Source organism: Hipposideros armiger, unplaced genomic scaffold, assembly GCF_001890085.2.
Source record: "Hipposideros armiger isolate ML-2016 unplaced genomic scaffold, ASM189008v1 scaffold_742, whole genome shotgun sequence".
Lineage (NCBI taxonomy): Eukaryota > Metazoa > Chordata > Mammalia > Chiroptera > Hipposideridae > Hipposideros > Hipposideros armiger.
The window spans coordinates 752,844-778,881 of NW_017732092.1; the positions used below are offsets into that span (position 1 = coordinate 752,844).

Genomic DNA, 26,038 nt, shown 5'->3' on the forward strand with positions numbered 1-26,038 from the left:
AAAAATGTATACTCATGACTTGTATTCATCTTTTGTTATTGGTATATATTATTACAATTTTAATACAGTTTTTTTCTGTTCTTAAAATGTCTATACTTTTTTTGGCACCCTCTGTATTTGGCTTTCTGTCCAAGAACTCCCTCTGTTTGGGACGGAAGGAATCCAGTGGATGCCAAAGTCTCCTCACTAATGTCTTGCACATCGTGGATCTTATGGCACCCTCACTGGACCATCATACTTATCTCTTTCTTCAACCTTCTCTAATATGGGTTCCAGATTGACCTCTATGTTTGGTCAGAATCTATTAATAAATGCAACCTCCTTCATGAATGCTTTCACCTTTATTTCTCTTGATATACTCGTGATGTAGACATTTCATCCATAACATAAACTGTGCATGTTTATATAAGCTGAAGACACAACCAAGGCTAAAATGACATTTGGCCCAGTACTAACATCATTGAGAAGGCACACAGGAAGCTCAACGTCACGTTGAAGATCTGTGACTTGACTGGAGAATGAACAATGCCACGGGATTCAGAAAATAAAGTCATGAGAAGAAGATCTGTTATTTTTTTATCTTGATTATCTCTCTCAATTGTCAGACGTGGGTTGCTTTCTTTGATTTCTTTCAGCAGCTTCTGGATTTGAGCATCAGGTTTATCTATCTTCAACCTGGTGGTACAATGGGGCAGAAAAGTTTTGCTGTTGTTTCAAGGAGATTCATTCCAAACCCCTAAGTACCTGCAAGTCTCATGCTTTAGGGATTTTCAGAGCAGGAACCACCTTTATGTATTATTCTATGCTGCCAAGTAGAGTTCCATATCACTTTAATAGGGAAAAAATGATAATATCAAGTTAGCATCATAATGGTATGGCTGGATGATCTTGGGTGATTATCATATTGTATTTGGTGTGAGAGGTGAAATTGATGAATATATCTGTGACATAGCTCTAATACCTACCTACTCCATAACTTATTTTGACAACTTCTTCTACTAGGTGGACCAGGATGAGACATATACACTGGAACCAAGTCAGCCAGACTAGCTTTTTATCCCCCCTTGGCTGCATGACACTAGCTAATGACTACCCTTTATTTATCATATGATAAATAGCAGGCTCATTTCTAGGATTCACCTGTTGGTAACTGTATTCAACCATGGGTATGTGGAAATGGGAAGTAGGAGGGGAGAGGGAATAATTAAAGCAAAAATATGTATGAAGAGACCAAGGCTATTAGCTGCCATGTTTCTTATTGGCACTGTAGTCCTGGTTTTGCTGGCATATTGATCAACTTTTGCTTTGTAATTTGAGATTTACAATACCTCCATGCAACAAACTTTCAGTTATATGATGAATAAGTTCTGAGAATCTAATGCACACTAAGGTGACTATACTTAATGATACTGTATTGTATACTTGAAATTTGCTAAAAGAATAGAGCTTATGTGTTCTCACTACACACCCAGAAAGGTAATTATGTGAGGTGATGAAGATGTTAATTAGATTGATTGTGGTAATCATTTCAAAATATATACATATGGCTGGCCAAGTGGCTCAGTTGGTTAAGAGTGCAAACTCTGAGCAACAGGGTCACCTGTTGGATTCCCACATGGGCCAGTGAGCTGCACCCGAGCTGAGCTGTCAACAGGTGGCAGGATGGCTCAGCTGGTGAGAACAAGTGAGAGTACGTGCTCCTAACAACAAGGTTGCCAGTTCACTCCCACGTGGGATGCTGGGCTACACCCACCCGCAACTAGTATTGAACATGGCACCTTGAGCTGAGCAGCTGTGAGCTGCCGACGGGCAGCCAGATGGTGACTGGACTTGGAGCTGAGCTAGTGCGCCCTCCACAACTAAGATTGAAGGACAACAACTTGGCTGTTCCCCTTCCCCAATTCCCCAACACTGTTCCCCTTTTCCAATTCCCGAATAAAATCTTTTTAAAGAATGTATACATATATCAGAACATCACATTGTACACCTTAAATATATATAATTTTCATTTATCAGTTATACCTCAATAAAGCTGTACAAAAAAACCAAAAGAGCCCAACACACCCATGCAATCTTAAGCTAAATTGAGTAGATACCTTGTCAGCCATCAAAATAACTTTGGCTAAAATAAGGGCCAACTAACTTCAAAACATTTTAAACATGACCCTCCAAAGTCAAATGTAATTGTGTTTACTCATGATTGTCAGAGGTTGGTCATGGTCTGTGGCAGAAGAACAAAAATAGTTCCCACAGTAGATCTGTGTTTGGCCAAAAGTGTTGAAGAAATATAAAATGGGTGTGATGAACCACACAGAAGATCTAAATGTGTTGCTTTATGAAATATATGGTGGGGCCGACTGAGTGGCTCATTGGTTAAGAGTTAGCTTGGGAGCAAGAGCTCTGAGAAGCAGGGCCGCCAGTTCAGATTCCACATGGGCCAGTGACGCTGCGCCCTCTACAGCTAAGATGGTGAACAACAGTTCAACCTGGGGCTGGGCTGTGGTGAGTCACCGGCGACGGCGTAGGCTACGGTGGGACTGCAGTGGGCTGCTGTGAGCTATTGTGAGTGGCCAGCAGCCAGCATGAGCAGCTGGCAGTTGACATGAGCTGCCGTGAGCTGCCACGAGCCACCGTGAGTGGCTGTCCAATGGCCAGCAAGCGACTGCCTCAGCCAGGAAGAGTGCAATGATCACAATACCAACATGGGCCAGTGAAGCAACGTCCTCCACAACTAAACTGAAGAACAAAAGGACAGCAACTTGTCTGTTCCCCTCCCCCAATTCCCCAATAAAATCTTAAAAACAAAACAAAACAGAAATATATGGTGATGGAAGGAGAACTGACTCTGGGTGGTGAACACACAATGTGATGTATAGATGATGTATTACAGAATTGTACACCTGAAACCTATGTAACTTTATTAACAATTGTCACCCCAATAAACTTTAATTAAAAAAACAGAAACAAATCAAATAAAAATATAATAGTAAGAGGGTCAACAATAAAAAAAAAGAATGAGGTGTGATGTTAGCAAGAGAAAGTGACTATAGTTAATATAAAAATGCTTATCAAAAATATAAGTGGTAGCTGATAGAATCAAAGAACTAAACACCAAATCCTGAAAGGGTAGGGCTATGGCATCTGTACCTTTCTAGGATCTATGATTCAGGAAGAATGCCCCACCTTGAACCACTCATCTTGAGTGGTTCAAAGGCCCAGGAAAGAATATCTTGCTAGTCTAAGGAAACAGCTCCAATGTTATCTTTGTGGGGACTTTACATCTTCATTGAAAACCACCAATATTATGTAAAGTGAGAGAGCTAACTCACAAGAAAGGGCTAGGAAAAGAAAAAAAAAACTTTCCACATGTCCCTTCTTTTAACTAGCAAGGTACCTTGAGACCTGAGTTTATGTTAAGTAAATGCATAATATTTCTTCTACATAATTATGATCATTTTAAGTCATCAATGGTCTATGTTGCATCTGAGAATTTAAGAAAGTTCCCACACTCCTAGGAAGAGTTTTATGGTTCTTTGTTGCCATGGTAGCAAGTAAACAACAGAACTCAATGAAGACTTGCTCTGAGGAGCACGTGGATGACAGCCAGTTGGTGATAGCTTCTATTAATATTATCACAGACAACTCTCATTAGACAGTGGCTTACTCCAGAGAACATGCTTATAAGGAGACACTGACCCTGTAGACCTCTGTAACACTGCTGCCTGAAAACAAAACTTTTTCAAAAAGCACTGTAGGAGAGCTGCAATTTGATTTCCCTAACAAGACGATGGCTGGCCACCATAACTCTCCTTCACTTAGATAAGCCCTAAATCCAGTTTCTTGGTTTCAGATTGAGTTTTGGTCTCATTTCTTGACTCATCATACCCATCCAAGTGACAGAAGGAATTAACATAAGAGTTATCTAGTGACCAACATCAGTGGGTGAAAACTGAATGCTAGTGATCAATGCCTACAACAAATTCCTGAGGTTGGTGCTCCCCCAAAACTTACTATGGAGAAAACACTGTGGGGCATAAAAGGATCATACCTGAATGTCCGGAGAGGGCAGTTTTGAAGTTTTAGGGCATCACACAGCATCTTTGCTCCACTATATCCCAAGGAATTCTGGCCCAGGTCCAGAGTGACCAGGTTCTGGTTGCAGCTAAAGGCAGACAAGAGGTCCACACAACTGAAAGGAGGGATTGCACATTCCCATAACCTATAGGCAAACACAAAATTTCATTTATTCACTCAACCAATGTTTATTGGTACCATCCTATATGCCAGGCACACTCTTGGGTGTTGGGGGTCCAACAGTGAACAACAAAAGTCTCTTCCATCAGAGTTCATCTGGTAATAGGAAACAGAGCAAGAGATGTAATGTGCCATGTACAAATCAGGGTTATGTAGGGCAAGGGGTAAAGAAAGTAGCAGGGGGTGCTCGCTACAGTGGTTAAAGAAGACCTGAGGGGGTAAAGAGAATGAGCCATAGAGAGAGCTGGAGTAGGAGCTCTTCAGGCAGAGTAATAGCTTGTGCAAAGGCCCTGAGGTTGCATATAATTAGCATGTAAAACATCAGGGCAGCCAGCTTGAGAGTAAGCCAGGGAGAGTTGTCAGAGATAAGGTCATAGATAGGAGGGGCCAGCTCCCAGAAGGCTCTTAGGCCATTGTAAATTTAGAATTTTACTTGAAAGGAGATGGGGAGCCACTCCTTGTTGATCAGAAGAATGACAAGAGTTATATCTTAGAATTAGTCTGACTGCTTGGTTGAAAAACTGTAGGGGAACAAAGAAGGCAGAATACAGATTAATTTGAAGGCTCTACAACAACCCATATGTTATTAGTGTGTGCGTGAGGTAGAAAATGGATTCTAGATATCTTGAAGGGGGTAGCAGGATTTTTAAAAGGATTAGACTTACTATTTGAAAGGAGAAATGAATAAAAGATGACACATGAAGGATTTTGCTCTGAGTAAATAAAATTATCTTTTTTTAAAAATTAAACTTTATTGGGGTGACAATGGTTAGCAAAGTTACATAGGTTTCAGGTGTACAATTCTGTAATACATCATCTATACATTACATTGTGTGTTCATTACCCAGAGTCAGTTCTCCTTCCATCACCATATATTTGATCCCTTTTACCCTCATCTACCACCTCCCTCCCCTCTTACCTTCTGATAACCACTAAACTATTGTTTGTGTCTATGAGTTTTTGTTGTCTCATTTGTTTGTCTTGTTCCTTTGTTGTTTTCAGTTTTATATACCACATGTCAGTGAAATCATATGGTTCTTGACTTTCCATGTCTGACTTATTTCGAATCTTGAGATTATTATGCTAAGCAAAATAAAATAATCTTTTGATTTACGGGACTAAGTCATGCAAAGTTTACTCTAGGACTTAGAAGAGTCTAAACATAGTATTAAACATTTAGCATACTTCTTGGCACACGATTAAATAACATGCATACATATTTCATTGCCATAACCATGTTTTCTTTTTTTAAAGATTTTATTGGGGAATTGGGGAAGGGGAACAGTGTTGAGGATTTGGGGAAGGGGAACAGCCAAGTTGTTGTCCTTCAATCTTAGTTGTGGAGGGCGCAGCTAACTCAGCTCCAAGTCCAGTCACCATCCAGTCGCCCATTGGCAGCTCACGGCAGCTCAGCTCAAGGTGTGCTCAATCTTAGCTGTGGGTGGGCATAGCCCACCATTTCATGCGGGAGTCAAACTGGAAACCTTGTTGCTAAGAGCGCACGCTCCAACCACTGAGCCATCTGGCCGCCCGGCCGCAGCTCAGGGCAGCTCAGCTCAAGTGCCATGTTCAATCTTAGTTGTGGGTGGGCATAGCCCACCATCCCAAGTGGGAGTCAAACTGGCAACCTTGTTGTTAGGAGCATGTGCTCTCACCAGCTGAGCCATCCTGCTACCTGTTGGCAGCTCAGCTGCAGCTCAACTTGGGCTCAGCTCACTGGCCCATGTGGGAATGGAACTGGTGACCCTGTTGCTCAGAGCTCGCGCTCTTAACCAACTGAGCCACTTGGCCAGCCTCCCTAACCATCTTTTCTGATGGATGTAACTAACTCTATTTCCTAGAATGTATAACTGAGATTATACTGGTAGAAAGTAACAGCTGACAGGATAAAAGACGGCCATCCTTCCCATGCTGTTTGTTAAGAGAGCCCTCCATCACAATTAACATCACCACTCTCCCGCAAACGGATACGTACCATAAATTGTAGCTACCAGTGATCCCCTACCTGTGATTCTGAGGGTTTGCATGCTGTGGCACCCTCACCAATGCAAATTGCAATCATGCTGGGAGCTTTAAAGATACTTTTGTCTGGGACTCACTTCTGGAGATCCTGGTTTGATTGGCCTGGCTTACAGCCCAGATGTTGGGATTTTCAAAGCTCCATGCATTTCTTCTACACGTAGAGGCTAAGCTCTGCTACTCTAAGCTGCCTTCTTATACTAAAGAGGCCAGAAAACTAATTACCTTTTGAGTTTCCTTCACAGGTAGGGGTCCAGATTCAAGTGCATGTGACTGATGGTACCTAGCTCACACAGGATTGTCAGACAGAGCTGTGTTGAGGCCATTTATCTGCTGTTGGAGGCAATGTTTTCTGGTATAGTATCTAATTCCTACCTCTCCACATGTTGGGAACAGGGGCAGCAGCATCTGCTTCTTAATGCCTTAAGCCACTGCATCCTTAACATTTTTTACTGGTAACCTTTGGATGGCCCAGACTAGAAGCCATTGTTTTAACCATCCAAGTGGATTTTCTCCCCCAGCTTTACTGAAGTATAATTAACAAAAAAGTATGTATTTAAGGTATACAATGTGATGATTAATATACATATACATTGTGAAATGATTACCACAATTAAGTTAATTAATACATCCATCACTTCACATAGTTACCTTTTTTTTTTTAAAGATTTTAACTTATTGGGGGTTTGGGGGAGGGGAACAACACTGGGGAATCAGGGAAGGGGAACAGACAAGTTGCTGTCCTTTTGTTCTTCAGTCTAGTTGTGGAGGACGTCGCTTCACTGGCCCATGTTGGTATTATCATTGTACTCTTCCTGAGTGAGGCAATAGATCGCCGGCCACTGGACGGCCATTCACGGCAGCTCATGCCAGTTGCCGGCCACTCATGCTGGTTGCCAGCCACTCACGGTACTCACGGTAGCTTATGGCAGCCCACTGCAGCCCTGCTGCAGCCTACGCCATTGCCAGGTTGAGCTGTTGTTCACCATCTTAGCTGAAGAGGGCGCAGTGTCATTAGCCCTCATGTGGGATCTGAACCGTGGCCCTGCTGCTCAGAGCCAGCACTCCCAAGTCAACTCTTAACCAATGCGCCACACGGCCGGCCCCATAGTTACCTTTTTTATTTGTGGTGAGTACACTTAAGATCTGCTCTCTTAGCAAATCTTAATTTTTTAAATTAAAGTTTATTGGGGTGACAATGGTTAGTAAAGTCACATAGGTTTCAAGTGTATAATTCTGTAATACATGGAAGCAACTTAAGTGTTCTTTGATAGATGACTGGATAAAGAAGATGTGGTATATATACACAAAGGAATATTATTCTGCCATAAGAAAAGATGAAATAATGCCATTTGCAACAACATGAATGGATCTTGAGATTATTATGCTAAATCAAATCTTCATTTTTTTTATTGTTGAAAATAGAAGTTGATGGAGTTTCGCTTTAATTTTATTGAGATATTATTGATATATAACATTGTGCAAGTTTAAGGTGCACAACTGTTGATTTGAGACATTTATATATTGCAAAATGATTACTACTGTGGCATTACCTAATGCCTTCTTCCTGATACATAGTTACCATTTCTTTTTTTGTGGTGGAAATGTTGATTTCCTTCTTTCTCATGGCTGAATAATATTCCTTTTTTTTTTTTTTGGTGTGTGTGTCCATGTGCATGTGAGTATATAACATCTTTTTCATCCATTCATCTGTTAACAGACACTTAGGTTGCTTGTATATCTTGGCTACTGTGAATAATGCTGCAATGAAAATGGGGGTGCAGATATCTCTTTGAGATCCTGTTTTCATTTCCTTGAGGTGTATAGCTAGAAGTGGGATTGCTGGATTATATGGCAGCTCTATTTTTACATTTTAAAGAAATCTCCATACTGTTTTACATAGTGGCTATACCTATTTACATTCCCACCAACAGTGCATGAGGGTTCCCTTTTCTCCATATCCTCACCAACACTTAGCTTTTGTATTTTTGATAACAACAATCCTAAAAAATGTGAAGTGATATCTTGTGGTTTTGATTTCCATTTCCCCAATGATTAGTGATGCTGAACACTTTTTCATATACCTGTTGGTCATTTGTATGTTTTCCTTGGAAAAACATCTATTTAGGTCCTCTGACCATTTTTTATTAGGACTTCTCCTCTTTCTCCTTCTTCTTCTTCTCCTCCTCTCTCTCTCTCTCTCTCTCTCTCTGTCTTTTCCTTCTTTCCTTCTTTCCTTTCTTCCTTCCTTCCTTCTCCTCCTTCTTTTTGCTATTGAGTTGTATAAGTTCCTTATATATTTTGAATATTAACCCCTTATCAGATGTATGATTTGCAAATATTTTCTCTCATTCTGTAGGTTCCCTTTTCATTTTGTTGATGGTTTCCTTTGCTGTGCAGAAGCTTTTTATTTTGATGAAGTCCCACTTGTTTATTTTTGCTTTTGTTGCCTATGCTTTTAGCATCATATCCAAAAAAATGATTTCCAGGACCAATACGAAGGAGTCTTTGCTCTATGTTTTCTTCTAGAAGTTTTATGGTTTCATGTCTTATATTTAAGTCTTTAATCCACTTTGAGTTCATTTTTGTGTACAGTGTACAGGTCCAATTTCATGGTTTCCATGAGTTTATCCAGTTTCACAACATTATTTATTAAAGAGATTATCCTTTCCCCATTGAATATTCTTGGTGCTGTGATCAACGATTAGATCAAAGTTTATTTCTGGACTCTTTATTCTGTTCCATTGGTCTATGTGTTTGTTTTTATGCTGGTACCATACTGTTTTGATTACTATAGCTTGAAGAGTAACATAGTTTCAAATCAGGAAGTGTGATGCTCTAGCTTTGTTGTTCTTTGTCAGGGTTGCTTTGGTTATTTGGGGTCTTCTGTGCCTCTGTACAAAGTTTGCAATTTTAAAGTAAATTTTTGGGAGAGATTCAAGATAGCAGAGTAGATAAATGCTGTGCTTGCCTCATCCTGTGAGCACATCAAAATCACAACTAAGTTAGAAAATAATCAACCTGGAGAACCAACTGAAGTCTCGCTAAACAGAAATTTTATAACTAAGGATATAAAGAAGAAGCCACGTCAAGACTGGTAGGAGGGGCGAAGACTCAAAACAGGCTGTTCCCACACCCACATGTGGTGGTTGAAAATCAGGAGAGGTATCTTGGCCACAGAGGTTCCCCATGGAGAAGCAAGAGACCCCAGCCCTACATGTGACTTCCTAGCCTGGAGTACTGGTGCTGGGAAGAGGAGCCCTCACAATATTTGGCTGTGATAAACAGTGGGGATTCCTACCCTCAGGGAGGTACAGAAGGCTGGGGGAAACCCAGACATCCTCTTAAAGGGCCCACACAGGCACTTCCCCTGGACTCCAGCAAAGGAATGGTGACTTGTGGGGCATCCGAGACATATGGAAAGAGATTGAGTTGTGTAACTTCGGGGTGAAGACTGGAGGGACAGTCACCATTTTCCCTGTGTGAGGTCCTCCTCTCAAGCAGCTGGCAGTCAGGCACCATCTTTCCTGTGTTGAGCCCTCCCCCACACCCATGGCTGAATATGAATCTGAATTGGTCTGGTGAGCTCCACTCGTTTCACCCTGGTGACTCACTGAGACCCCAACACACCCAACTCTGTACCTAATTAGTGGCTGAAACTTATGGGAGCTGGCAGGTGGCAACAGGCTTTAGAGTGTTCTGGCTTTTTGTGGAGCTACCTCAGACCTGGTACTGGTTGCAGCCATTCTTGGTTTTTAGCCCATTCCACATGTCTCCAGGTACAGCGCAGGCAGCAACCAACCATTGACTGCTTTGTAGCTCCTACCAGGCACTCTCAGCTGGTTACAGGCAGTGGCTGCCTTGGATTGCATAGGAGCTCCTCACAAGAGGCACCAGAATGAACAAACTTGAAGGTTGACTTCAGACCACAGCAGAATACCACCCAATTAGCTCCACAAGGGGCACACCAAAAGGGTGGTCTCAACAGGCACCAGAACCCACTGGGGGAAATCCTGCTCTTTTTGGTAAGCACCCCACACAGCAGCCCATGAGCTGTGGACGTGACCAAACCACACAGCCAGTCAGGCTGAGGGTCAGTACTATCCACTGATGTGCCAACAACAATCAAAGGTCAACTATAACAGGAAGGCACACATAACCCACACAAGGGACACTCCTGTACACCTGGCTCAGATGACCAGGGAAACTATGCTACTGGGCCCTACAAGACACCTATTACATAAGTCCACCTGGCAAAACTGGGAGACATAGCAGATCTACCTAAACACAGAGAGGCAGCCAAAAATTGGAAACAAAGAAATATGTCCCAAATGAAAAAACAGGAGCATACTCCAGAAAAAGAACTAAACAAAATGGAGGCAAGCAATGTACCAGATACAGAGTTCAAAACAATGGTTAGAAGAATGCTCAAGGAACTTAGTGAGAACTTCAAAAAAGAGATAGCAAGCATAAAAAAGGACATAAAAACTATAAAAAAGAACCAGTCAGAAGTGAAAATACAATAACTGAAATGAAGAATGCACTAGAATCACCTAGATGAAACTGGGGATTGACTCAGTGATTTGGAAGACAAAGTAGTAGAAAACACCCAATCAGAACAGCAAAAAGAAAATAAGAATCCAAAAAATGAGGATAGTGTAAGAGACCATTGAGACAACATCAAACATGATAACATTCACATCATAGGGGCACTAGAAGGAGAAGAGAGAAAGCAAGGAATTGAGAACTTATTTGAAGAAACAATGACTGAAGACTTTCCTAACTTAGTGAAGGAGATAGATATACAAGTCCAGGAAGTGTAGAGAGTCCCCCAAAAGATGAACTCATATCAAGACACATTATAATTAAGATGGCAAAGGTTAAAGACAGAGAATCCTAAAAGCAGCAAGAGAAAAGCAGTTAGTTACCTACAAGGGAGCTCCAATAAGATGGTCAGCTGGGGCCGGCTGAGTGGTGCATTGGTTAAGAGTTGGCTTGGGATGCCAGCTCTGAGCAGCAGGGCTCCAGTTCAGATCCCACATGAGGGACAGTGACACCACCCTCTACAGCTCGACCTGGAGCGTAGGCTGCAGACCCTGCTGCAGTGGGCTGCCATAAGCTAATGTGTGTGGCCGGCAGCCAGCATGAGCGGCCAGCAGCCGGTGTGAGCTGCCAAGAGCCGCCGTGAGCAGCCATCCAGAAGCCGGCGACCAATCTGCCTCACCCAGGAAGAGCGCAATGATAATACCAACATGGGCCAGTGAAGGGACGTCCTTCACAGCTAGACTGAAGAACAAAAGGACAGCAACTTGTCTGTTTCCCTTCCCCCGCTTCCCCAGGACTGTTCCCCTCCCCCAACTCCCCAATACAATCTTAAAAAAAAAAGATGGTCAGCTGATTTCTCAACAGAATCTTTGCAGGCCAGAAAAGATTGGCAGGAAATATTCAAAGTGATGAAAAGCAAGGACTACTACCAAGATTACTCTAGACAGCAAGGCTGTCATTTAGAATTGAAGGAGAGATAAAGAGATTCCCAGATAAGAAAAAGCTAAAGGAGGGTATCCCTACCAAACCAATGTTATAAGGAATCTTAGAGAGACTTTTTAAATATGGAAAAAATATAAAAATATGAATAATAAAATGGCAATAACTACATATCTATAAAAATTATTATACTATCAATGGAAATGGATTAAATGCTCCAATAAAAAATATAGGGTGAAGCTTTGACAACTTAGAAAACTGGGGGGGGTACACAGATAAAAACAAAACTCAACTGAGGTTTAGAAAGTAAAGGACTTGACTTATATTTCCTGAAATTCATTCCTTCTACAGGGAGGCAAACTTGATGAGGTTTAATGTCTAAGTCTCAGTTTTCTTGTCTGCAAACTGGGAGAGAAGAGGCTGGAGGACTAAACGAAATAATCTCTAGCAAGACTTTAGCACAGTGTCTGGCACATACTCAGTGCTTAATAAATGGTGACCATCTCTATTTTAATTTTCCTGTTTAGATACTTGGATGGCAGCAACTTTTAACACAACTTCATTGGAAGAAAGGGCTAGTGGATGGGTGGTATCTTATTTCCTATGGAACTTAATACTACTATAGTGTTTGGGGACTTAGGTAGGAAAATATCTTTTCCTTCTACCCTTCTCCAACCATCAATAAAATACTTTATGAAATTTTTAAAAAAGATTTTTATTGGGGAATTGGGGGATGGCAACAGTGCTGGGGAATTGGGGGAAGGGGAACAGACAAGTTGCTGTCGTTTTGTTCTTCAGTCTAGTTGTGGAGGACGCTGCCTCACCGGCCCAAGTTGGCACCATCATTGCACTCTTCCCTGGTTGCTGGCTACACACGGTAGCCCATGGCAACCCACTGCGGCAGTGGCTGCAGTCTATGCCGTTACCGGCGACTCACGGCAGCCCAGCTCCAAGTTGAGCTGTTGTTCAGCATCTTAGCTGTGGAGGGCAGTGTCACTGGCCCTCATATGTGGGATCCGAACCAGGGCCCTCTGGCGTCCCAAGCCAGGTCTTAACCAACGCGCCACTCGGCCGGCCCACTTTATGAAATTTTAAGTGAGCAAGTAGTTTTCAGAAATTGGGTGCCTTATGGCATAGCTGAGATTAAAGCCAGTTTATAAGAAAAGTTGACTGTTACTAACTATTGGATAGCAAGAACAGCAGACATGTTAACAATGACTAGAATCTCTGAATAGAAACAGTGCAGCTCCAATTCCTGTCTAAAAAATTTTCCTAAGGGGCCAGCCCAGTGGCTCAGTTGGTTAAGAGCACAAGCTCTGAGCAAAAGGGTCACCGGTTTGATTCCCACATGGGCCAGTGAGCTGCACCCAAGATGAGCTGCCACTGAGCTGGTGAGAGCATGTGCTCTTAGCAGCAAGGTTGCTGACTCGACACCTGTATGGGATGGTGGGCTGTGTCCCCTGCCCCACAACTAAGATTGAACACAGCACCTTGAGCTGAGCAGCCACGAGCTGCTGAGTGGTGGAGGGGTGGCCAGATGGCTCAGTGTACTACAAGGTTGCGGGTTCTACTCCCACATGGGATGGTGGACTACACCCCCCACAACCAGATTGAAAGGGGCAACTGGGCATAGAGTTGAGCTTGAGCCCTCCACAACTAAGAAGGACAACAACTTGACTTGGAGCTGATGGGTCCTGGAAAAACACAATGTTCCCCTTCTCCAATTCCCCAACACTGTTTCCCTCCCCAATTCCCCAATAAAAAATCTTAAAAAAACTACAAAATAAAAATGTTTCCTATGATTTTAGTATTTATAGGAGGAGTATATTGAGCTTATTGACAAATAACACCACCTACACCCAACTGCAGGTAAAGCTTATGTTACATAGTTCTAAGAACACACATTAAATAAAAACAACCCAGAAACCAGCTACATCCTCCAAATTCCTATAGAATGTTAACATCACTTGTAATTTTTTTCTATTGCCACATCTCACCAGATCTAACCATCAGCATCATAATTGGGGTATTAGTAGAGATTATTATGTGCTTGCAACTGTCTTACTGGAATCTGGTATGTATGTGTATACACACACACACACACACACACATCCAGCAGGGACTTACACCAGAGTCTGTAGCTGACATTCGGGGTAACTCAAGTCCTCACACAGAAGTTTCACCCCCTGATTCCCAAGTGCATTTTTTGTTGCACTTTGCCAGGCACAGGTGTGTTAGCCTCTGGTTGATAATCAAAGCAGAAGAGAGCTCCTTGCAATAGGCTTCTGTAAGGTGACAGTTTTCCAACCTGCAGAAGCACCACACACACGCTAAGACAGTGAGAACATTGCCAAGACCCCACCTTCTTGGCTGTTTCCAGATGCTGGAGTCCTCAGCTATAGCCCTTTTTATTAAATCTATACCCTCTGTCAATCATGTGCTAGTGATCACAGTCATGAAGAACAGGAATGAGAGAAGGATGAGACCCATGGGACCAACAATGGGAACCAGGGTCTACATCAGTAGGAGGTCCCATACAGGCTGTCCAGCACAGCTGGGTGTTACCATTGCTCTTCTCTAAAACTGGAAGATGCTCCACAGGAAGAGAGGAGAGACTTACAACAACCTCTGCAGGAAGCACTTTGGATGTCTCAGAGTCATGTACAGTAAGTGGGCACCCTCATCCAGGAGCTCATTTGCTGTGAGGTTCAAACACGTGAGGGACTGGTTGTTTTCAAGGGAGGAGGAGAGATCAGCCTGTTGCTGGGCGTTGGCAAAACATGATACCAGCCTGCAGGGGGGATGGGAACAAGTCATTGTTGAGAGCCAAACACCAGCTAGTTGTCTCCAGTGTTATCCCTCACTCCACTCCATTATGTCACACCCTAGACTAAATGGTCTGGAGCAGTGGTTGTCAAAGTGTGGTCCCTGGGCCAGCGACATGAGGATCATCTGGCATGAAATGCAAATCCTCAGAAACTCTGGATGTAGAGTCCAGTGATTTATGTTTTAAGGTGTTCTGCAATCACCCAGAAGGTGTCTTAAAACAAATTCTTGGGCCATATACCTAGAGTCTGATTGAGAAGATCTGGGTGAAACCCAAAAGTTTGGATTTTAACAAGTTCCCAGGTAATGTGGCCACTGCTGGTCTACATGTTGAGAAGTAATCATTTAGAAATCCAGTCAATCAAGCATATCATACATCAATGGCACCGATATCCAGTTCTTGGAGATGAATATTCTCATATGTGCCAATGGAATTTCATTGGAACACTATGCATATCATCATGGCCATTGGGGTAAGAGGTTTCTCAAAAATTCTGGTTCCTCCATTTACTATATATGAAAATGTGGTCAAGTTACTTAACTTAATTAAACCTCATTTCCATCTTTAAGTTGGCAATATGTCATACCTTCATGTTAGGTGTACAAAATTGATAATTCACATGAAATGCCAAGTGAAATACATGCCACATAGCTAAAGTTCATGAAAATTCAGCTAAAACATGTTCTTCTCTTAGAGTTTCAACTATAATAGAGGAACCAAAGTTAAGTAGGAAATTAGAACACAAAGTAGACTGTCAACTGCATTCAATAAAATAAGCTGAACTTATATGGAGTCATCACTTTCCATTTTGGGTATCCATTTATTCAATGAGAAACAATTTAGTGACCCAAATCTTCTAATGACACAATTTGTTTCCCTGGTAAATCCTCACAGGAAAAGAAAGAAAGGTCCTTAGCGATGGTCAGTGATGATAGTACCTACTGTTAAATGCATATGTGCTCGGATGGTTGCATTCAATCCTCAAGTCCTGTGACATGTGCATTATTATTCCATTCTACTGGTGGGGAGAAGACTTAGTCAAGTAGCCCAGGATCATATCAGTAGAGAAAGAGCTCCAATTTGAGACCAATAAATTACATTAAATTGTGTTCCTGTTACTACTCAAATGTGGTCACATGAGGATCAGTGGAACCTGATGATGAGTGATAATCATCACTAGAGCAACCCCATGGAGAACTCCCCAAGGGAACATCCCTCAAACCAGAGTACAACCAGGAAAGGGAGAGCCTGCCACTCCTGAATTGCCCTTGTCTGGAAAGGATGAGGCTGGTAGCTGGTATTCTGAATCATGACATAGGAGAAATATGAACCATAAACAAATGACCCTTAACGGAGGATGTTACCCAGTTTCTGGGAGTTTCTTTGGACTCAAGGCTGTTATATACAGTTGTCCAGCTGTTCAGTGATCAACACAAGTAGAAACTAAATTGCAGCCCATTTTCTATTCTGGGACATGTGGCCCGAGCGGTACTGTTTCCAATCAGAATAAGATTTTTTTTTTCTAGGCTACATGAAGATTGGTAGATAGGTGTGTCGCAGGTCTGTTTATATCTGAGGGTTCTTAGTGAGGGTGTGATATACCTGAGATATTGCAGATTACATTTTGGGTGCCTCAAGACCTCACACAATGGGGGAAGCATATCATTCTGGTCGTTTCCTTGAAGGGTCAGATGTGTTAGAGTCCTGTGACCACCAAAAATGATGCAGAGATTCTGATAAGCATCAGCTGGGGGGATATTTTCGAGGCTAAGGCAAGGAAAACAAAGGTGAGAGCTTGAGTTTCTCTAGCTATACAGCATATACATAGAAATGAAGGGCTACAGTATGTTTAAACATTAGAAACTAGTGTTTTCACATTTTCACCTTTATTAAGGTATTACCAACAAATAAAAGTTGTATATATTTAAGGTTCATGACAATGTTTTGATGTATGTGTATCTGGTGAAATCATCACCACAATCAAGGTAATCAGGGCACCCATTACCTCCCTAGTTACCAATTCCTGTTTTTCTTTTGTGGTGACAACACTTAAGATAAACTCTCTTAGCAAATTTCAAGTGTACAACAGTAGTGTTAACTATCATTGCATTGCTGTACATGAGGTCTCTAGAACTTACTCATCTTGCATATCTGAAGCTTTGTTTGGAAGCTTCATTTTCTTTAGTCATCTCAAACTTTTGCCAAGGGGAAGTCAGTCATGAGTCATCACTCCAGACAAAAGCTGTTCTATGGCTTTTTGAAAAAGATAAGGAAGGGTTGCCACACACCCCTTTTTATTTTTCCTTTTTTTTTTAAAGTTTCAGGTGTAAAAAACAACAAAATGATTAGACATTCGTACCCCTCACAAAGCGATAACCCCCCTCCCAGTCTGCTACTCCTCTGACATCATATATAGCTGTTACAATACCATTGACTATATTCCCTATGCTGTACTTCACATCCTGCGACCGTCTAAATTACCTCCAGAATGATTGTGCCACTTTATAATGTCATCCATCAGAATAAAAGCCCTATTTCTCTGAAAACAAAAATGGAAACACTTCAACTTTCAAATGATACATGTGGTAAGTTTATAGCATTTATACTTCTGAAGTGATTAAAGCTTGAAATTGCACTAAAAAAAAAGATAAGGAAGGGGAGTGTCTGTTTTCCCTGAAGTGGTAGCAATGGGCCACTATATCCTGCTGAATACTTTGGGTCCAAGGAACGGTCTTGCATTTAGAATCAGAATTGCATGGCTGATGTAACCCTAAGTGGGCCAGGACTGTTATTTCTCTACATTGAGAAAGAAAAAGACCCAAGACGATACCTGCAGCTTGAGAAGATCTCTGTGATATCAAGGCTTCCTTAGCTGATTACATCATTTTTTCTCTTATTCCCCAGACCTCTTCTGTGCCCTCCCCACTCCCACTTGCCCAAATTTAAGTTTGCAGGACTTTCCCAGAACACTAGCCACACAAGTGAAGACTCTGAAATGCTGTCTTAGTTATGTGGACAAATGCATACTTTGTTCTAAATATAAGTATTTACATTAAATAATTACTGCTTTCTGGTGTTTTCTTTCCAACTTCATCCAACTACTTATATTTTTTGATCATATTCAGACAGACATACCAAGTGAATTTTAATGCGCAGGCCAGTCTCAGAACTTTATCAGTGGTTCCCAGTCAGGGTGATTTTGTAGGCTCTGGGGACACTTGGTAATGCTTCGAGACATTTGTGGTTGTCACAAGTGGGGGGTGTGCAGGGGCTACTGGCATCTGGAAAGTAGGGGCCAGGGAAGTTGCTAAACATCCTACAGCATACGGGACAGCCCTCCACAAAAAAGAAATACTCAGCCCAGTTGCCAGCAGAGGTTGAGAATTCCTGCTCTACGTACAGCTCTATCTATGGTTGTCACGAAAAGAGTAAAATTGTCCCCAGGATCTTGGTGTTTCTTGCAGTGTTTTGTGGATGTACATTTAACATTGCATTAAATTTACTTTATAAAAAATGTAGAATGGTGGTGGCTAGGGTCTTGGGAGAAGGCATAATGGGGAATTACTATTTAATGGGCACAGAGTTTCAGTTTTGCAAGATGGAGAGTTCTGGAGATGGGTGGTGGTGATGGCTGCACAACAACTTGAATGTGTTGCATGCCACAGAACTGCACTCTTAACAATGATTAAGATGGTAAGTTTCATGTTATGTATATTTTACCACAATAAAAAATCTGGAAAAAGTTATATGATTTTCTCAGTAGGACTGGACCATCTCAATTCCTTGTGTGTTGAGTACCCGGTTGGAGTCTGGGGCAGGAATTCAAATATTGCTCCAGTAAGCTTGGCCATGGCCCAGGGGTTTTAACCTGGGGATTAACTTCTATCTACACCACTTTCTGAAGATTACAGGCAGCAGAGGCTATGTTTTCACAAAGAATCCTCATTGATGTGGTACTGAGGAAGCTCTGACTGATGTTCAGGACTATCAGATTCTTGTTAGAGCCAAACATGGAACAAAGGTCCATCCAGAAAGGGAGCATGTGTTGATCATTCTGCGACCTACAGAGAAGAGACAAAGGAGGGAATTTACCAACTATTGCTGGAGAGAAAATTAACATTTGTGTGTTATCGTGAAAGTATTTATGGCTGCTCTGGGCATACACACTTAATAGATAAATACAACTCTAAAATTTGGATGATTTAATAATTTAGCATCACTATCAGACAACTCATCACCTAAGACATAGAAAAAACTTAATGATTTTTTTGCACAACAATCTGACAGAACGTTAGAATAAGTCAAAATTCTAAGCATCTCCTTAACAAAGGATTGAGAGCACTATCACTGCTGATAAAAGATTGAGAGTAAAATCCATATCAGTAGAGGATATTAGAATATATGATGGTATGTCCATATACACAATAGTCTCAAGATAACTTACAACTATATTTGCTGACCTAAAATGATGTCCATAAAAACTTGAGAAAATATAATCTTTAAGAGGTTACATATTCATATATACAAACTTCTCAAAGTTTATTTTGTTCTGGTAGTTGCTACTGGATGGTAGGATTTCTGTCAGTGTCATGGTTTCCTTATCTTTTTTTCAATAGTGCTTTAAATTTTCATTTATATAGAGGATCTTTGTATTCAGAAAAAATATTTTGATTTTTAGAAAAATGGTGAGTGAGGGCACTTGATACCATGATGTGTCCAAAAGATAAGGCAGTTAAGTTATTGATGAGGGGATACTGTGGAACCTAGGGAGTAGTCTAATATCTGACAGTTTCCATGGAGAAAAACAAAAGTAAAAGTGCTTGCTCAAGGAATAAAAGTAACCTAGTTAGTTAAATATAATAATAGAAAAATATAATTGAAAGAGGCAGCTGGTATTAAGCTCATATATGCTAAGCACCTTTTAGAATTAGATATATTTAAAACATTCTACTCTGAAGTAGGGGGTACTGTGGCTACTTGCAGGTAATGAAATAGAACCACAGGAAGTAGCTAACATACCCCCTGTCACACAGCTAGTAACAGAGACAGAACTCAAAGTCAGTCTACACTAATCCAACACAGGTACTCACTTCCAACCATCTGCTACCTTTCAGCTTGTGATGGGGCTACGCTGATTTCAAAGCAAGGCAGTCAGTTTCCAGAGTCTAAAATTTTATCTGAATTTTCAACCCAGTCTCTAACTCTTTTGTTACTCAAGTTAGTCTGTCTTCTGAGGAACATTGTTCTGCCTCCTGAGAAGGACAAGATTATACAAGATTGTGCTTGGGGGAATGCTTTTTTCAAGGCGCTAAATAAGAGGTCATTTTATTTGTGTCAATGTGAATATCCTCTTAAGATTCAGAAGAGCCTGGAAAAGAAATGAAGAGTTTCTAAAGGCAAGAAGCTTCATTAGTAGACTTGATTGAATAGAAGTTTATGATTTGATGCAGGAAGAAAAGAGAAATCATACAGAACTTCAATTTTTTTAGCTCTAGTGCCCCTGGCTGTTTTAAGAATAGGTTACTGCTTTGGTTTTACTAGTGTGCTTGGCTTGATGAAAGACACATTTAACATAAATGACCTTTTATAAATCTATAGGCAACACAAAGAGGAAAAGTTGTTATGTACCCAGAATTTGTGTCTTGTCAAAGAGCATGTTAACATGCTCTGGGGAAAAAGTTAAAAGACTGTGTAAGGTTTAGTGTTAGCAATGGTTTGATTAAGATAAAATAAGCCACTAAACAGCACCTTCTCCTTATGACCCTGCTACTGAAGGAAGTGATTCAATTAGAAAAACATCTCACAACTTAACTACCATTTTGGGAGTTACAGACCAGCAATGCTATGGATCTGCTGTGATGGGTAGACAGAGGGGAAGTGGCATATGAAAGAACTTTCATGAAGAGCATGAGTTTGCATTACAGACAAGAATCATCAGAATCAAATCCAAAAACATCCATTTCTTCCTTCTTGTTCTCAGACAGGAGCACCAAAAACCAGGTAACCAAATTAAGGTTAATTAACTACCATTCAACACTGGAACCTTCATTGGTTTTAACCACACCAAGGTTAAAAAGAAACAAAAAAAAATAGAGACTATTTTGACTTGGGATGTTGGATGGAAGAGAGAGAGGAGGTTATTGGTGCAATTTCTTTTTTATTCAAAGCATCCTCCTGCTTTTGGATGACAGAAGAAAAAAAAATCAGGATATGGATAATGGGATAATGTCTATGGACTGCTAGTTATCCATAAGGTAGAGAAATGGTCATGACAAGCTGTCATGGTCTTAACCCATCCTGGGGGTAACTCAAGTTTATGGCTCTTTATTACAAGATGAAGGAATGTGTGGGAATGTGAAGGGAATATGTAAAACAGAAACCTTTAGCAGGAAAGAAATGAGGGCATTTTATTTTGATAAATAAAATATTTATCAATATTTATGAAGATTTCAGATGACAACTGAGGAGTGAGAAAGAGGTGAGTTGATAAGATGTTGATAAAATGTCAGTATGTTTGGGGACACTACTCATTACCATGAGGTAGTGACTTTGAATTGTAACCACAGGTCTTTGTAACTCAATAGACTTGAGTTCTAATACCAGTCAAGAAGTCTTTTCTGAGGCCAGTATCTTTACTTCCACATGGAAGATTACATGCTACCAGTAGCTGCCAGGCTAGCGACAGTATTTGGAAACTATATGAGCTCAGTTGATGTTACTTGAGTCTAAATCAAGAACACCAGACTCAGAACCAACTAGGGCCATCTCATTGTTAAAGTATGTTGGGCGAGGTGCCTGTGAAGAGAACTTCCATGACAACAGGTGAGATGTAGCTTTCAGAAATGTTGTTGGTTCAACCTCTGAGGACAAATCTCTATTGCGTTTCCAGCAGTCATGCCAAAAATAGGACAGTTACTTCATACATCTCCTGAAGTCTACACAACCAACAGGCAGATTAAAACAGGTTGAGCCACTTGTAAAAACTGCTGAGCTAAAGAAAAAAGGAGACAGGTCCCCAAACAAGGTCTTATTCTAAAACTCCCATTCCTAATCACAAATTGTACCTCCTACCTTAAATGGTGAGCTGGCAGGAAGCAATTCCAGCAAGAAGAAAATACTGACCTTAAGCCACAGGGAGCAGGAGACTCTGTTCTCTTCCTAATGGAGGATGAGATGAAGCTAAAGGTGGGAGAACCAGTAGAGTAAGAAGTGACTGTTCTTACCTCTGGACCCATGTGTCAGATTCTGACACAGCGTCGTTCTCCAGAAATATCCCCTTTTCTACCTGCAGCGAGATTTTCTGCAAGTTTTGACAGTGCTTGAGGCAGAAGGATGAGTACACGATGTCCATTTGATTTTTCAAATGCAGAGACACTTCCTTCATGTGGACCATCGCATCCCTCACGAGCTGCTCCTCCTGAGATTCGTAAAGACAATACAACACCTCCTTCATGTCCATCATCAAGGACAAGGGTTTATTCCCACCGTACTTGGATTTCAGTACTTCCTGCTTGATCCCCATTGACACCTGGCAGCTGAAAGTGGTCTCCAGCTCCCTGGCTCTCTTCTCATTCAAGAGGCCAAATAAGAAGTACACAACATGGGTCAGGGTGGGGTTCTTCAGCCTTTCTTCCTTGGAGAGCAACTTCTGTAAGTCCCCAACGTCCCGCCTGTGGCTCTCCCCGTCTTCCTCCCCCTCACTCTCCAGAACGTAGAACATGGCAGCAAGCAACTGCTGGACGCTGAGGTGGATGAAGGAGTAGCAGCCATCACAGTCTCGGTCCTTCTGGATGATGTTCTTGTCCAGGAAAGGACAGAGGTCAGACTCCGCTACCCCAAGTCTCCCGAGGTCTTCTCCATCGAACACAGATGCCTGCGTCCATAGGCCCTCAGCAGCCAGGACGCACAGAGCCTTCACTGGAGCCGCGAGGCACTGACTGGGGCAGCTGCCAGGAGCCGGCGGGAACTGGCTGCACAGGAAACGCAGGAACAGTGATGTGGTGGTTTGGCACGTAGGGGCTGGGTCTTCCCCCTTCTCCATCTGCAGCTTCAGACAAGTGCACACGACCCAGCACACGGCAGGAGCTGAGCCCATGTGGAACAAAGCTGGATTGCTCTTCATCAGGTCGAAAGCTCGCAGTGCCTGATCCTCCTCTTGAAAGTATTTCAAGAAATACTCCCTCCTGTCCCGCTCTGAGAGCCCCTCGATCTCCACAAGGAGCGGCTCTTCCAGCAGGAGCCGGAGCTCTCTCAGGGCCCCCGTTCGAGTGGTGATCAGCAAAGTGGCCTTGGGTAACATTTTTCTCTTCAGCAAACTCCCCAGGAGGACGGGCACCGGCTTCTGCTTCTTCCAGTCACCACAAATGTCATGGATGAGTGACCCCGAGGGGACTCTCAGCTCATCGAAACCATCGATGATGATCAGGACTTTCTGTGCCTGGCCTAGGATCTCTGGACCAGCTTCCTTCAACTCTGGCCAGTTCTTAGACATTAACTCCGCAAAAGTGCACGCCCCCTTGTGGTTGAGTTCCTTGCAGCTGAGGTAGAAGGCAGAACTGAGTGTCTCTGGGAGGTTGTCCTGTGTCCAGTCCAGCATCACCTTCTTTGCCAGTGTGGTTTTCCCAACACCCGCAGGGCCGTGCAGCACCACGGTGTATGGAAATGGCGCTGCAAGCACTGTAGGGTTATAGAATGGGATCAGCCTCTTATATCTCTGGGTGACAATATGGACATCATCACTGGCTCCAGGCAAAGAATTCTTTTTCCAGATTTGCCAAAACGTCTTCTTTAATATACTTCTGTATTTATTCTGTTTACCTTTAGTGATACGAGGTAGGAAATACACAGGATATAATGGGTTATTTATTAGGAAAAAAGTACTTTGTGTTAAGTAGGAAAGGAAAAAAAGGGAGAAGTGAGATACATGAAGAACTTCCTGACACCATGTTCACTCCAGGAAGATATGATACAGACCTGGTTTTTCTTCTTCCAAACCTTCTATTGCTTCTCCTGGGTTTGTGATATTGTGGCAGTGGGCCCTAGACAAAAGCCTTCCCAGACCATGTGGTCACTAAGGATTTTGCATGGGCTTCAGACAAAGACATTCCTGGACTGTATAGTCAGCAAGACTTCCGCATTTAACATTTCCGAATTCCTACCTCACCTGAGAGCCAGTCAGGAACTGGCACAAGGCTGCATGTCCTAATAAGGAACCCAGAAACCTCAAGGTATGTAGCTCTGAGTCCTGCCCGGGTCGGGGCTCAGCCTCTGGATGTGAATCTGCTGAGCCAGTGCCGGCATTAGTAAAAGTTGCTTCCCATGCCTTGGTGTCCTGTCTCTTTGTCTGGGTTTCCCGCAACAATATCTTCTTCCTGTACTTGTGTGAGCTCTGAAAAATAGAAATTAAAGTGCGCTTGACACAAAAATATGTTTACTATATACACAATAGAATATTACCCAGCCATGAAAAAGAATGAAATCTTACCATTTTCAACAACATGAATGGACCTAGAGGGTATTATGCTAAGTGAGATAAGTCAGATGGAGAAAGACAAATACCATATGATTTCACTAATTTGTGGAATCTTGTCACATCCTGCATGACATGAGCAGTGGGAGAACAAGAGGGGGCGGTGAAGGGTTAAGAAATAAACAGCAGTCAAGAGTTAAATGAACGTGGAGCCAAGGGCCTCCAGCCTTGTGGACTAAGAGCCCTGAATCTGGCCGACACACCGCTTTTATTTCTCCACCTACCCGGAAGTAGCATTGTTCTCTCCACAGTCTGTGAGTCTCATTCCTGAGAACTTGCTCAAGCCAGATTACCCATGCCTTCAAGCTGCTATTACCGAGAGTCCGCCTGCAGTGATAAGATAGATGCTCTGCCTTCACACACCCTATATGCAAACAACCCCAGGAAGATAAGATTATTGTGCTGAGGACAGATACTATCACACCATTAGGTCACTTCCCAAGCAGGTTGAGGGGAGGAATGTAGCTACAGAGGTAGAACACCTCCAGTCTTTTTGGGGGCGGGTGAGGGCCCATGTCCACCTCCATCAGCCCTGAGATTTCTCCTCATGGCCCCCATGCGACCATGCCTGGCTTAGGTTGTTCCTCCCTCGAAGAATCTTACCTGTCATTGACTAACTGGCCATGCTTTGGAGCCAAACGGAGACGCAAGGTGTATGAGCAGTGTCCTCAAAAGGGTCAGTTTAGGCTTAAGCGTGGGGGGACAGATGGCTGGATAGCTGAGTGGCAACAGAATCTAAAGAATAAAATAAATGAGCAAACAAAACAAAAACAGACTCATAGATGCAAACAACAAATTGATGGCTGCCAGATGTGTGGGAGGTAAGAGGACTGGGTGAAAAAGATGAAGGGTTTAAGAAGTATAAATTGGCAGTTACAAAATAGCCATGGGGATGTAAAGTACAGCATAGGGAATATAATCAATAATATAGTAATAACTATGTATAGTGTCAGATGGGTTCTAGACTTACCAGGGGATCACCTTATAAGTTATATAAAACTCTAACTATCTTGTTTACCTGAAAATATAATATTGATTGTCAACTGTAATTGAAAAATTAAATTAATAAAGTTACATAACTTTACTAACAATTGTCACCCCAATAAACTTTAATTAAAAAAGAAAAATTAAAATTAAAAAAATAAAAAGAATACTTATAAATCTTCAAACAAAATAGGTGTGCTTGCTTCATCAGAAGTATGATGATAGGGCCGGACGAGTGGTGCGATGGTTAAGAACTGGCTTGGGATGCCAGAGCGCCCCGGTTCGGATCCCATACATGAGGGCCAGTGACACTGCCCTCTACAGCTAAGATGCTGAACAATAGCTCAATCTGGAGCTGGGCTGCCGTGAGTTGCTGACGACGGCGTTGGCTGCAGTCCCTGTGGCAGTGGGTTACCATGGGCTACCATGTGTAGCCAGCAGCCTGCGTGAGCAGCCAGCAAGCTGCATGAGCGGCCGTCCAGAAGCTAGCGACTGATCTGCCTCGCCTTGGAAGAGCGCAATGATGGTGCCAACTTGGGCCAGGGAAGCAATGTCCTCCACAACTAGACTGAAGAACAAAAGGACAGCAACTTGTCTGTTCCCCTTCCCCCAATTCCCCAGCGCTGTTCCCATCTCCCCAATTCCCCAATAAAAAATCTTAAAAAAAAAAAGAAGTATGATGATAAAGCAGGCTCTAAGGGTGCCAAGACTCTAATCTAAATTCTTTGTCCATAATATGTGCTAGGAAGTGCAATAGCTGGGTTTATAGAGATGAACAGATGACTCCCTGAACCAAGTTACAATGTCTCTACTCTGTAGAACCACAAGAAATCCTTGTTCTAATGAAACTCAATGTGATTTATTGAAACTACTTGTCTATCTTTTCCACTGGACTAGAACAAGTGCCAGGCAATCAGGAGATAGAGCTTCACCTCAACCCA

General features: G+C 42.2%; 1 protein-coding gene across 1 annotated transcript; it reads right to left on the reverse strand.

Moving 5' to 3' along the window:
* Positions 1-13,880: 13,880 nt before the first annotated feature.
* On the reverse strand, positions 13,881-24,723 carry NLRP2 (NLR family pyrin domain containing 2). Its single transcript, XM_019627861.1, is given in 7 exon segments — positions 13,881-13,964; positions 13,966-14,065; positions 14,378-14,548; positions 16,187-16,351; positions 18,475-18,638; positions 21,837-23,401; positions 24,717-24,723. Coding segments are annotated over 7 exon segments (2,256 nt in total).
* Between the last annotated feature and the right edge of the window lie 1,315 nt (positions 24,724-26,038).